Source organism: Dermochelys coriacea, chromosome 8, assembly GCF_009764565.3.
Source record: "Dermochelys coriacea isolate rDerCor1 chromosome 8, rDerCor1.pri.v4, whole genome shotgun sequence".
NCBI classification, from domain to species: Eukaryota; Metazoa; Chordata; order Testudines; family Dermochelyidae; genus Dermochelys; species Dermochelys coriacea.
Window position 1 is genome coordinate 85,228,920 of NC_050075.1, and position 14,803 is coordinate 85,243,722.

At 39.6% G+C, this 14,803-nt stretch overlaps 1 protein-coding gene and 1 long non-coding RNA gene across 2 annotated transcripts in view; both read left to right on the forward strand.

Moving 5' to 3' along the window:
• The window catches only part of SLC44A5 (solute carrier family 44 member 5), a 189,986-nt gene that overhangs the window by 91,726 nt on the left and 83,457 nt on the right, over positions 1 to 14,803 (forward strand). Inside the window, 1 exon segment of the mRNA XM_043491317.1 lies at positions 9,401 to 9,449. Coding sequence (XP_043347252.1) covers positions 9,401 to 9,449 — 49 coding nt within the window.
• LOC122455606 lies at positions 5,653 to 8,244 on the forward strand. Its single transcript, XR_006273920.1, has 2 exons — positions 5,653 to 5,905; positions 8,204 to 8,244. It is a non-coding gene; the product is annotated as an uncharacterized LOC122455606 (long non-coding RNA).

Genomic DNA, 14,803 nt, shown 5'->3' on the forward strand with positions numbered 1-14,803 from the left:
TCTGCATTCTATGGAGTGACCTCAGAGTGATCAAGAAGTAAGCTCTTTGAAGGAGGGACTGTCTCATTGTTCTGTATTGGTACAGCACCCAGCCCCATAGGATCCTGGCCTGTGACTGGGGCGCCAGGACGCTATGGTAATACAATAATAAATACTAGTAATGATGACAATGAAGTTGGACAGAAGACTGATAGGAGAAAGACTGGTGACCAGGAATAGGGTGGACTTGATTTGTTAGAGAAGACTGCAGATGGGAACAAGGGGAGAGGAAAGAACAATAGGCATGGGGCTGGAGAGGGAAGGCCAGGGAAAGAGCAAATGGTTAATGTTAGAGGCAATGTAAAAGCAGAACATCAGCAGGAGAAAGAGTGCAAAAATTGGGACAGTGTGACAGAGACTGAGGGCTGGTGTACACTAGAGAATTAGATTGACCCAGCTACATTCCTCAGGGGTGTGAAAAATCCACACACCCCTGGGTGACATAGTTAAGCCGACCTAAGTCCCCATGTAGATAGCATTAGGTCAACAGAAGAATTCTTCTGTGGCCTGAGCTGCCACCTCTCGGGGAGATGGATTAATCACAGTGATGGGAGAAGCTCTTCCGTCAGCATAGGTAATGTCTATACTGAAGCGCTGTAGCAGTGCCGCTGCAGCGTTTCAAGTGTAGACAAGCCCTGAGTAAGGTGAAACAGGGCAGGCGATAACCTTAGCACTGACATTAAACTAATGATTCTAATTCAGATTTGGTTGTACAGCACTGAGGGATGCTCAGTGAATAATGTTCTGTACAGCAGTATTGTAGCAGCAGCTTGCAGTGCAGTGCTCCCCATAGTCAACAGAAATATGGGCATTTTGCCACAGATTTCAGAAACTGGAGCAGAACTGGAGCCTATGTTGCTTACTTAGGCAGAAGCAGAAAAAATCCATAAGGCTTTCATTTGCTTGAGAAACAAATGTTACCTACAATGGCATTATTCTATGTTCATCTTCTGTAAGGCACTCACATTGACACCATGCTGTATCTGTAACTTGGCATGTCAATGGATTTGTTATAACACATGACTGGGCTCACAGTGTTGAGCACATGTTCTGATGAATAATGAATATTGTCTACATGCAGCAGATATTTTTTCAAACTTGAACATTTTGACTAATTAAAAGCTAAACAAGCAGATGGCGTCAGTCCATTCTAAGCCAGCTTTCCCCTCCACAAGATTGTAGAGAATGGTGGCAACTAGCTAATATTCTTGACATCCAACCCAAGACTGGGGGAAACTTTGGAAAGGGGGGAAAAAGGTTAAATAGTACATTTCATTGTTGTTGCCCCTTTGCCAAGACAAAGCAGATTTGGGAGCTTTGTTGGTCAGGTGCCCGTTTAGAGCAGAAGTTGGTGACATGAAGTCAGACAAATTCTGCTAAGAAAACACCTATGTATAAAATATACGAGTCTGGTTCCCTTGACTAGCAGTGCCAGGAAACTGCACATGGGCAGCTCTCTTCTGCAGGAACCGCAGATCAGGCACTACTGCCTTGGTCCAAGAAGCAGCTGCCTTGGCCCCGTCTCTCTCCAGGACTCTCACAAAACTCAAATGGTATCCAACTGCTTAAACATACTCTCGTCCCATTTTTCTCCTGCTGCCTCTTCACTTTACACCTAGTAAACCTCAAGTCCAAGGCTCCCCTCAAATGAATGGTCTGGAACAGGTGGCAGGCCATTAGCTTTCCTTTTGTGTAGCCACTTCTGCAAAACAAAAGTGGCTCAGGCTACCTTTACAGTAGAAAAGGTGTGCTGGGATAGCTACGCTGATAGTGTGGTGTAGTGCATTCCTAGTGTAATTGCAGTTTATACCAGCAGAAAAATGCTTTTACCAAGTATAGCTTATGCTACTTCCTCGTGAGCAAAATAAGCTATAATGCACTAATATGCTGGTATACTGTGTCTACATTAGGGCTTCTTCCAGCATAGAAATGTCTTAAAAATCACCCTGTGAGTGATTTTCCTATATCAGCAAAAGTTTTAGTGTAGAGCTGGCCTCAGAAAGGCCTAACAGACCATACAAAGAAGAATGTCCTAACTTATGCAGTAGTATCCTTAACAACAGTTAAGGGCAGTTGCTGCGTAGCATCTCAGACTCTTTCTATGGATAGTTTCATGCTGTGTGCTTATGTATCAATCATCTCTAGTATCTTTCACCATAACATTATTACTTTACAGCTTGATACTGTAAGGTGCTGATCAGCCTTTCCTCCCTGGTGGGAAAACAGGGTACTGTCTGTCATGGAAGATTTTTTTTTATTATTTCCAGCATGGTCATATTTTATGGATACTTTATAAACCCAGATAATGTGAATTCAGGGGTTTTAATGGAAATGCTGATGGAATCCTAACTTCATCAGCGTTAGTGGGTGGCACAATATTTAAACATTACCGAGGAAACTAAAATGCACATTGAAATGTTCATTAAAAGAGTATACACTACTATTACATCCTGACTTTATCTTTATTATCTTCAAAAAGGAAGTTGGAAATCTGCCTTTTACAGTGCCAGTCCAGCTTTTTAAATGCAAATGCAGCTGAGCTTTTACAGTTTGGACTCTTTGTTTGTGGAAAGAGCTCTGAGATACTTGAGTGAACAATATTGTGGAAATGTAGCTTGCAACATGGTGCTATGAAATGATTGACAAGAATGAGGCAGAACTGAACAAACAGTTTTCAAAGATGGCAGATGTACTGGCCCAGAGTCTGAAGAATGGGGACCATATAAAACCTCATTGCTTACATGATTTTAGACAATGGTTGAAAAGAGAATATTTACACATATGCACACATGCGCACACACGGCCAGCTCCTCAGTTGGTGTAAATTGGCATAACTCCATTAACTATACATATATATTATGTAATACAAATGTGCATGTAAATAATTTCCTTTTTGCACAGCTGCTAAAATCTTATGGACATAAAGGTTGTAAATTTGAGCACTGCATGGACTTGATGCTGTTCCTTAGTTATTTTATTATGGTAGATGACTTACTTCTCTGTTACTTAGATGGATGTCATTGCTAGTTTAACTTACTGTAAGTGTTTATTATAGGTAGGATTTAACTTTCAGACTTGCCTTTATTATCTTCTGTATTACCTCTTTTCACTGCCGCAGAGTCCCTCTGACACTGACATTCTCTGTGTTAGAACTTTGGTTGTAGTGCTGCTCTGTCCGACTGAGTATCACAGGCAACAAAGTAAAGACTATTTGACGTTGGCATCTGTTTGTGCACCATCCTGCATTTCCTTTCTAGAATACCTGTTGGAGAAACAGTGACGTTTTCAGGGGGGTCTTTTATTTTACGTCTTTTCTGAATTGTTGTGAAAGGTGGAACTGATAAACTGGTTTAATTTAGTTCTAATTATTAACATGTAGAAGATAGACTTCTGGAAAGTTGTTATCACTGGTCACAGAACTGCTTTGAGAACTTGTGATAAATTGACTCATCCTAAGTGTTTTTCTTTAGTAGCTCTTTTGTATATAGGTGTAAATAGAAGAATTTTACTTTTAGCATAGTTATTTTAAAAGCAGCCCTAAAAACAAATAAGCTAGGTGAACAAACTGCCTATTGATCTCACATTTTTCCCTTCAATAGTTTCTTATGTTATTGCCAACACATTACATCCTAAGAGGTACACCAAAAACTACTAGTTTGCTATGCTTGGGATGACTAAAAGATGCTGTTTATATACCGGTCTGCACCAGTGAAATTAGCATTTGATATATGGGCTAGTTTTAAAAACATGTTAATAAAAATAGTCTCAAATGAAATATGAGATCTAGTCATGTTACCTTCTTTTGTTGGTAGAATAAAAATATAGATGACATATGTTTAATATTGGGTTTCTTAGAATCTGTCCCCTTAAAAGCAGGCTCAGATTCCATTGGATACAACAGGAATTGTGTGTGTGCTTATTTTAGGGTAGAATTTGGCCAAAAGTTAAAACAAACTTTTTTAAACATAGGTCATACAAAACAAAAATCAATACTGTTATAGTGTTAATGTTAATAACTGTTAATATATATATTAGGAAATAGTGTTATATTTTGCACCTTCAAACCCACACAGTATGTATTCATTTATACCCATATGTGTTCCCCTCATAGATCAACAATGAGTTAGCTTTACCTGTTTGGAGAAAGAATGAAATTACCTGCTCCAAAAGCTCATGCCCTTGCATATTGCAAGAATCATTATAATTTTTAAATACAACTGTAAGAATCCCTACATTTAAAAAACAAAATATTGACTGCAAAACATACCTCTCTTTTCAGTAACATGAACTGAAATGTATATGGTTCTCCCTGTATTAATAGTGGTTACTTCTTTCATTTTGTATGTATGCTCAGCTGACAGTAAAGCAAGAAGTCACTGTAAACATGTAAAAGTCTGCAATTATTATTGAAGTCTTATATAGGTGTATATGTATGCTTTGAAATATACAAACAATTCACAATGTCTCTTTTTTTTGGAAATCCATAATCTCTATACTGTCAAAAGTTACCCACTAGAAACTTCTGAATGAAACCAACAAAAAGAAAAGGAAGACTTGTGGCACCTTAGAGACTAACAATTTGAGCATGAGCTTTCGTGAGCTACAGCTCACTTCATCGGAGTACTCCTTTTCTTTTTGCGGACACAGACTAACATGGCTGCTACTCTGAAACCTGACTGAAACCAGCAGACCTGGGGTGTGCTTCATACTCAGCAGACTAGGGTACGTTCAGTAGGCTTAGTCACAGTAGTAAGCACCTACCCTTGTAGCTAGGGCCTCGGGGACTGGACCATGTGACAGAATATATACAATCTAATGCAATGGGAAGGTCTGTTCTGTAATTGGGGCATGAGAAATTGCTCATAATGACTTGTATACAACAGTGTCTATGCTGTCCCCATACTGACGCGTGGTTGTCGACTGAAGCACTACGCCTCTCATCTCTCACAGAGGTGGAGTACAGAAGTCGACTTTACAAGCCCTTTGGGTTGGCGGAAGGGACTCAGTAATGTAGACACATACATTATTAATTTGACCTAATTCGGCTCATGTTGACCTAACTTTGTAGCGTAGACCAGGCCTTTCACTACGTTGTCTCACACTTCTCTCCTAATCGGCCATGCCATACAGAGAGAAAACATAATTTTCTAGCTGTCATCATTGTAAGGAAACAGCAAAATCTACCAGGCTAAATTCATCCTTGATTTTAGTCCAGGTAAGTGAATGGAATTTTATTGGGGACAGATTTAGCCCATAATCTTTTTACCAGGATTATAGTTTGGAATGCAGACTAAGGCCCTGATGCTGCATACAGTTAAGCATTTTTATAACTTTAGTCACAAGAACCTAATGGGACTGCTCACGTGCAAAGTTCCTTGCATACGTTAGAGTTTGCAGAATTAAGGCCTAAGGAACTTTGGTCTGGATCCATAAGGGATTTAGCCTGACTACTGAAACGCCTTTTAGACCCCTGGAAATCATTGGAATAACAATGGGATCCACAAACCCCGGAGGGGCTCCGCGTGGGAGCTGGAACCCCAAGTCTATATTTGAAAATATAGAAAATGTCTAAATGGTATTCTATTATTGTTTAACCGGGTGATTAAAACCGTGGTTAATTGAGATTAACTTTTTTAATTGCTCGACAGCCCTACTTATAAGATGACCACCACCTCTTCCTCCACTTCCAGGATTTTGAATAGGGTCTGATCTAGTAGGTGTGCACCGAGGACACTTACCAGATAAGGCCCTGCAGAGAAAATAGGCAGGTGAACACCTAACTTCCCAGGTTGCTGGATTGTGCTGGGGCTTAGGTGTCTGGATGTCAGAGTGAAGTAGCAGCACTCATGTGCCCGGAGGCAGAAAGGTAGGCGCCTTAAGAACTCTTACCCTGCAAATTTTTTTGCTGTCAGTTTAGGTGTTTACAGAATTAGGCAGTAGCTGAGGTGGGGGGTTTGTTGAACTCAGGGTTACTTAAAACTGGGATTTAGGTGCCTAAATTTGGGGTTTAGGATGATGCTTTACCTCTGTGGATCTGGGCCTTGAGAGTTGAAGTTGTCGGGTACATTTGACAACGACACTAATTGAAGTTGTTACTAATGTTTCACATGGCTAGTTTACATCAGAAATGGGAAGTCAGCCAATAGACTTTACAAATCTTCAAATTTTTGTTAAAGAACATAGCAGTTAAAATTAATGCTGGATGAAATATAATGTTGGGTTAAAATAGCACTGGTAACTTTTTTAGCTGTTAAATTAAAACATTTGAAAACTGATAAATGCCTTATCTTATGGTGCTGTTTTGGAGAAAGGATTAGGTGAGCTGTTTTGAAGATACAAATTGCTTATATCAGGTATTCCAGCAGGGAGAGAGAGAGGAAAGTACAATTAAAAGTCTAAATGTGTAGTCTATTTGGGAAAGGAATTTTGAGAAAACAGCCATGAATCTTATGTACATTGTATTTTTTATATTATTTTTTTCATTTGTATGAAGCAGACATGTTTGACACATGTATATAATCTATTTGTAATGCGTTAGATACATATGGGAATTTGTGCTGTAGTAATATATATAGATAGATAAGTAGTATTGTGTACAAAAGCTGTATTTTTCTTCTTTCTGCATGGAAAAAAAATGAGGAGTAGTGTATTTTAAAATATATTTTAACATTTTGGAGAGAAGTAGGTAATCTTTCAAATAGCACAAGACTAGGCTGCTTGGGGATTTTGGGAGTCCCATTATGTCTTGGAGAGGTGAGCCTCAGCCACTCAAGACAGGTGCTGATAGAGGAAGGAAAAGCAAAGACAGACCAGGAAAGCTAGCAGAATTGCTTTTGTGGGAATTTTCTACTGACCTTAATAGACAATGAAATCCTTTCTAGGTAATGTTTCAGTCGCCCTATGGAATTCTATGGCAGGGATATGATTTTCTATTAGAATTTGTAGATTGGTTTTCAAATTCCTTGAAAAATATCATACTGTCTGTTAAAATCTGTGGGTTTTAGAATGAATTTTGTAGAAGCCTATTTAGTATCTATAGAACTTTGTTGATTTCATTCCTATGAAATTCTATAAGTCTTTTAGGGGGAGGGAGGGGAGGAGGAAAGAGGTCTAGGAAAATTGGTACATTTACTATAACACTCAGAATGAGCCTTGATAAAATAGGAGTGAACCAATAGAAAAGAGAGAGTTTTGGAGGTCATGAGAAAGATGCTATATTTTTCAGTGAGAGATTTTAAATTAAGGTTTTTCTTGGCTCTTTTTTTCCTTGAAGAATGTTCATTTTTGGTTTCACACTGCTTCTTCCAAACCCTCAGGGCCTTATTATGAGTTTAATGAACAAAACCACAACTTCAGCAAAAGCAAATTTTCTGCTTAATTTGAAACCTGAATTAATCTTCAAAATACCAGGTATCAAATGGTTTTGGGTTTTTTGTGTTTTTTTTTTATACTAAGCTTGGGATGGGGAAGGAGTTGCAAAGAAAGCATTTTATTTCAAACGAACACTTGCAATTATATTCTCAGTGAGTAGTTTTAGGAATAAAGCTACAAGCCCAAAAGGAATTGAAACAGCATTGAACATTTTTTCTCTTATGAAGTATGAATCTAGAAGAAACACATTGGGAAGAGTGCCCTGTTTAAAATAACTGCAGAAATGGCCATGTATAACTTCTTTAAAAAAATCACGCTACTTTCCTTATTTTGGCCAGATGTATTTTATAACTTATGCTCATAAGACATCTTTGATTAATTTGTTAACAAACACCTGATAACAGTGAAGTTGTGGCTTTGCGAATGTTTATCTGTAGCAAGGAATATCTGATTATAGTTACCGGTATCATTTATATCATAGCTGATGTTTATTTTTGTTACTGTCATTCTCAAGCCCATATATCAGCCCTGATACAGTTAAACTTTTGTTATTAAAAATAGCACTTCTACAAGCTTGCCATTCTCTGGGGTGAGGCTTGCTGTTGACCATACAGCCCAGTCCTGCACTCCTTTCTCATGCACTGCTCCCACTGATGTCTGTGGTGGATTTTGTTGTCACAACAACGCCTGCAGGGCCAGGCAGAATAAAAGAGTGTAAGTGGCAGGATGGTTTGCCAGGTAGATTAGTAAAAACATTAAAAACCAACAAAAGTTGCCTGTGTTCTTCTTTGAGGCTTTCAGCAGGGCATTCAGTAAGAAACAGTTTTAATAAGCAAACAAAACAATTCATCTGATGCTGCAATATAATAACAGAAACTCCAGCCTGTGTGATCACTTCACTCCTGTATGAGATTTGGCATCTTTCTTACTCCAGAGTAGGGGTGCTGGAACAATTTGTATACTAGGGATGCTGAGATCCATTTAATCAAATTGTAAACCCTGTATATGATGGAAACCACTTCAGGCCAGGAGGAGTGGCAGCACTCCTAGTTCCAGCACCCATGCTGCAGAATGTCCTCTTCTTCTGTGTTTCAAGCATCCAGGCCTGATTCACCATTGCTAGACACCCGGTGAAATCATGCAATGCAAATGCTACTTATTTCAAGTAGCAGGATGGAATGTTCCATTCACTTTGCACTGGTATAAATGACTACAGAAGATGAGAGGCAACGGTAAATCAGACCCATAGAGGTTTCCTTCCCACCTGCTGGGCAACTTGACTGGCCCACAGTCTCCAGGATTGCCTCATTATCTCCTATGAGCACCTGTGCAAAGGAAGGGCAAACTGAGCTAACATTAATCCCCTTGTAGGCTAATGATCGTATATTACCCCTGCATACTGCTATGATGTGGCATTGGCTCCTGTAAAAGCCATTGATCCCAAGCAGCATGGTGTAAAACCCTGGAGTGAGCATAATTCTGTTTGCCTCCATATAGATTCTATAGCTGCATGGGAGCTGCAAATCATTAGGTTTCTTGAAGGGTAATCCAGTGATTAGGGCATTCACTTCTTATTCAGGAGAGACGGGTTCAATGTTCAATTCTCTGTTCTGCCACAGTTTCCCTGTGTGACCTTGGGCAGATCAGATTCTCTCTGCCACATTCCTATCTGTAAAATGGCGTAACAGCACTTCCCTACCTCACAAGAGTGTTGTGAGGATGAATATGTTAAAGATTGTTTAGTACTAAAGTAATGGTGGCTATATAAGTACCTAAGATAGATAGATACCCCAAAGCTCTGACCTCTGCTGCAATCACATAGCAGGTCAAAGTAAGCAATGAGATACTGGTATTGCTCCTAAGAATTAATTTACTGGAACGGGTTATGCTGGGCATCTTGGAAAGATGTTCCTGAAGGACTGCTGTTAAAAGAACATAGTTCATATTTTTACCAGGATCTGTTTTTTATAATATCTTATTTTAAATGCAGGTGAACCAAGGAAATTTGACCCAAAGTTCAGAGGACCTATTCACAACAGGTAAATATTTTCATTTAGTATATTTATACTCTGATTAGTTTTACTGTAAATAGAGAAGTAAGAATGCCTTTAATGGAGAAATGATGCTGGATTTGGCTCAGATGTCATCCTTTTTTATTTTTATACAAGGAGAAAGTGTGGGAGTTTATTCTTGCTATAATTCAGGACTTCCAATTGCTAGGGGGAGTCAGTGAGTGTACACCAGGGGAACTTCCAACACCACCCCCATATCACTAAGAGCCCTTCTTTGTGCAATACCTTCCTTATAATATTACATTGATTTTAGTTTGACTACTCCTGAGTACTACTTTGGCATGAATCAGGCTCATAATCATTGGACTGGTACCAGGGACAAATCTTGCAGCTCTTACTCACCTGAATATTACTTACTCACATGAGTAGTCCCATGAAATTGGAGGGCCTACCTATGAAAGCAAGGATTACAGAATCAGATCCCAAATGTTTCAATCTAATCATATGTTTAAGCAGCCTCCTAACTGTGACATCCCATGAGCCTGAGGAGTTGACGTTCTGAAGCTGGTAACCAAGAAAAAAAAAAAACAGCGTTACAGGCTTTGAGCTTGATCCTGCAGTGCTGACTGAGATGAAATTTCCTTTAGAGCTAATGGAAGTTTAGAATGCTCAACATCTGTCAGGATCAGACCTCTCTGCTTTGCAACAGTTCTTGGGCAGCTAATAAGTTAACTACAATGCTTGGTTTTATCAACCTGTTTACTCTGTGATTCACTATTAAACAAATATGCAGTTACCATGTAATAAGTTCTACTGCAGCTTTTTAGAGAAACCACTATGTCATGTAAGCTCAATGGATTTTATAATGCTCTGGGGAGTAATGCAATCTAGGGACTTGATATTTTTCCTGATGTCATAGAGCCTTTTTTTTTAATTAATGTGTAATTTATGGAATTTTACTTTTTTCCTAATCTTAATTTTTTCTGACTAAACAAGCAGCAAGTGGGAGGAAGATTCTCCTTGACAGTATTTTTTCCCTTCTGTTCCTGATCATCTTTTAACAGTAATGTCCTATGATATCAAAGAAGCATCCGTATAATTCCAGATTCTGGACATATTTTTAAATCATTTTTATAACTAAAAAAGCTAAGTTTCCAATGGCCACATTGGTATTACTGTTGGCTAAAATTGTTCCCAACCCCAAATCATCCCCTAGTGATGAATTGGTTAGTGTGCATGTGTGAGCTTGCCTCCTGTTGGATTAAATCAGAATAATTCAATTGTGTATCCTACGACCTATTCTGACAGGTAATGAAGATTTCTCTTATATGAAACACACACAGGATGGTCTAGTGATTAGAGTACTAGCTTAGCACTTGGAAGACCCAAGTTTAGTTCCTTGCTCTGTCACAGGCATCCTGTGTGATCTAGGGCAAGTCAGTGAGCCATTCTGTGCCTCAATTCCCAGCTATAAAATAGTGATGCTAGCACTTCTCTATCTCAGAGAACAGCTGTGAGGGTAAATTTATTAAAGACTGTGAAGTGCTCAGATACTGCTATGATGGGCACCATATAAGTAACTTAGATAGACAATATACATAACAGGAAAATGGTAGAAAACATTATTATGTTACAGAAAAAGTCCTCTAAGATACCTCCCTCCTAAGGGAGTGTAAGACGTTTATTAAAGTGCAATGAGCCATAACAGGCAATAGAAGTTCCCCGAGTATGGAGCTGGACCTAATATCCTGCACCAAAATTCCAAGCTAATACAATCCAGCTAGTGGCTCCAGTGAAACAAGTGCATCTTCAAAGGAACTCCCTGCAGAGTCGACAGCAGTCACAGACGTTGCTCTGGCCTCTGTTTGTGGCCCACGGACTTTGGAAGCCTTCTACTTCCTGTAGTAGAAGGAGAGTAACAAAGGAGGTGTAGACATACCTTTTGCCTATATGAGCAAGAATTCTAAAAACATGTGTAATGCAATGCAAATCTGATCTCCATTGGTACACACCTGGCCACAGGACGTGTAAATCTGTATGTGTATAGTAGGTGGGGGAAAATGTGTCTCTAGTCCCTTCTGTTAAACAGACTGACCTGGTCCTTCATAGGTAATATGTTTGTATTGTTAGGAGAATAAAGCTATGCTCTTTTTTGCATATGGAAGATACCTGAGACTCCCAACTGCCAAGTTGTTCTTGTCAATATCTGAAGGTGTGGTTGCAGAAATAATGGTAGCAATGGCACATCCCATGATGGCTGTAGCAGAAGCTGATAACTAGCTGATAGGGCTATAGATTATTTTATATTTATCCCTGCATCCGCCTTAACTAGTCACCCTAAATATCAGTTTGCAATACCGTAGTCCTTCTAAGTTCTCAGCTGGGCAAAGGGATCTGCAATGTGGTACTCCATTGAGGTCCATGGGACTCTGGGCAAAGGAGCCTAAAACAGAGGCCTTGGAAGATTTCTTCCTCTAGTACTCTAAGTTTAAAGAGTGGTGGTTCTTTGCAAAATAAGGATGCAAAATTGGCATTGTGAGATTTCATGTTCATTATGTCTCTGTGATTCTACATAAAATTTACTCAGTTCAGAATAAAAATATTTTGTTTTGAGTCTAATTGCTAGAGGACTTCCAGATTTGCAGATGTGAAAATCGCATCATGGACTATGAAATCTGGTCTCAAGCTGACCAGCTCGGAAGGCAGAGCGGAGAGCAGCGTCTGCTGGGCAGGTGTCAAGCTCTGAAGGCAGTGCCTCTGCCTGCAGCAGCACAGAAGTAAGGGTGACATGGTATGGTATTGCCACCTTTACTTTTGTGCTGCTGCTTGTGGCAGTGCTGTTTGCAGAGCTTGTCGCCTGGCCATCAGCTGCTGTTCTCCTGCCGCCTAGCTTCAGGCATTGGTGCCAACAGCCTCTGAATAGAAGTAAGGGTGACAATACCGGGACCCCTCTACAGTAGGCTTATGACTCCCTTTTGGGTTCGGGCCCCCAGTTTGTGAAATGCTGCAGAGAAATCACACATTTTTTGTGGGTTGGTCATGCATAAATAGCAAATTTTGCAGATGTGTTAAACATCTGTGAAATAACAGGTTTCAGAGTAGCAGCCTTGTTAGTCTGTATTCACAAAAAAGAAAAGGAGTACTTGAGGCACCTTAGAGACTAACAAATTTATTTGAGCATAAGCTTTCGTGAGCTACATCCGATGAAGTGAGCTGTAGATCACGAAAGCTTATGCTCAAATAAATTTGTTAGCCTCTAAGGTGCCACAAGTACTCCTTTTCTTATCTGCGAAATGTATGCCATGACCAACCCGCCAAAAAATGTGTGATTTCTCTGCTATTTAAGTAGACCCCTACTAATTGCCAGTTCTGTAAACACTACCTGGAATCTGAGAGTCAAGCTAAGTTCTTAGTAATTTGTGCTTCATCATCATAAATACCGGGTGGGCTGAGCTGGGAAGTGCCTGTTTTCTGCTGCATGCTTTCCTGGGGATTAGATGGATGTGCAATGAGAAGTGGCTGCTGTAGAACCAGCAGTAACTCTCCTCTGCACCTGCTATCCTGCCCACATCTTGTAATAATAAAGGGTTTAGGACACAGGGGAAAGGAGACAATGAAAATCTTCCAAGGCTACCAAGTAACCCAGCTTGCTGGGGAAGGAGGGTATAGGTTGAGCATTGGTGAGGTTGCTTCACTGACCTGGATCATTCCCTTTGCAAGCCACACTCATTACCTCTGTACTGGGACATTTGTTTTACCATCCTGTGGCTTTATCTTTAGGAGAGCAGCATGTGGCCCAGTGACTGTGGTACAGACCTTTCCGCCATGCGTTAGTTATCTGTGATGATTCCTGTGTTTTCATTTCTTTTTGTCCCTTTTAAAAGGAGGGAGAGTCATTGGCAATCACTGATTGCACATACTTAAACTGTTAAACAGCAGTGGGTAAATGGAATGTTAAAGTAGCTTAAGGACAAGTCTACACTACAAAATTAAGTTGACCTAAGATACGTTGGCATACAGCCACCACAGTAATTAAACTGCTTTTGCATGTCCACACTATGCTTCTTGTGTCAGCAGTGCACGTCTTCACCATGAGTGCTTGCACCAATTCAGCGTGGGGCATAGTGGGATGGCTTCTGAAAGGCAGCAAAAGCTCGTGTAAGCAATGCAGTGTCTACAGTGACACTGCATCGACCTAGTTACATCAACCTAAGTGCTACACCTCTCACAGAGGTGGAGTTATTGAGTTGGTGTTGCGGGTGAGTTACCACAGTGGAAGCTGCATTTTAGTGTAGACACTTACTGAGTTGGGTTGAAGTAAACTGCCTCACATTGACCTAAGTCTGTAGTGTAGACCAGGACTAGGTGTATAGGCTTTGCTAATACTGTTGTTTTGAGGGATGTTGTATGGGGATTTTGTTATGTTTCATGAAAAAGCTATTTGAATTAAAAGGATTAAAATGTAAAGACTGAGCTGAGTGACTCTCAGCCAAACAACTCATGCTAATTCCAAGATGATGTTACCAAAAAGACATCTTTAATTGCTATGATAACAAACTGCAGTCCTCTAAATTTATGCAGTTCTCATTCTGCTCTTTCTGAGACTGTCTGCCTGCCTCTGTCCTCAGTCAAAATGTGCAGCATGTGGAAATTATGTGTTAAGGAAAAAGAAAAGGGTAGTATCCATCTTAAACTAGAAGAAATATATTAGTTCTGAAACATTTTCCCCTTTGTTATAAAATCTCCTGTCAGTACAATCTGACCCCAATGCATTTAATGGTCAGTGCTGCAGGGGAAAGCATGTCTGTTAACACTCAAGTGAGTTGAGTAGATTACAGGGAAAGTAAAACTGGGAAGAATACAGCAAAGAGATTATGTGGAATTGCTAATTTTTTTCTGAATACAAATGCAACATTGAGAATATATTTGACACTGGCATTTACCATCCTCTTGGTGAACAGAGTAAATAACAGAGAGCCATCAATTATTTATCAATTTTATTTTTCTCAGCAGAAAAATGATGGCAAAGATGAAAACTGCAGCATAGTTATATTCAAAGCTGTCCCTTAAACACACACCATTCTTTTTCACCCACAGATGTATTTCTTCTTTTCCTTTCCCTTCCTAAAATGGATAGTTTGAAAATGAATGAAAAATCATGAATGTTAGTTTAGGGAATAAATCCTCATATAAGATCTCTGTTCACAAATTTGGCAGTGAGACTTGGTAAGTCTGTGTCTGTGTATGTACAGAGGAATTTAAGTGTTAGCTTTTGGAATGTTTTACTGTGCAGTACCTATTACTACCAAAATATATTCATGTAAGGATTTGAATATTACTTCGCAAAAGCTAGTAAAATCCCACACTGCAGCAAAATAACC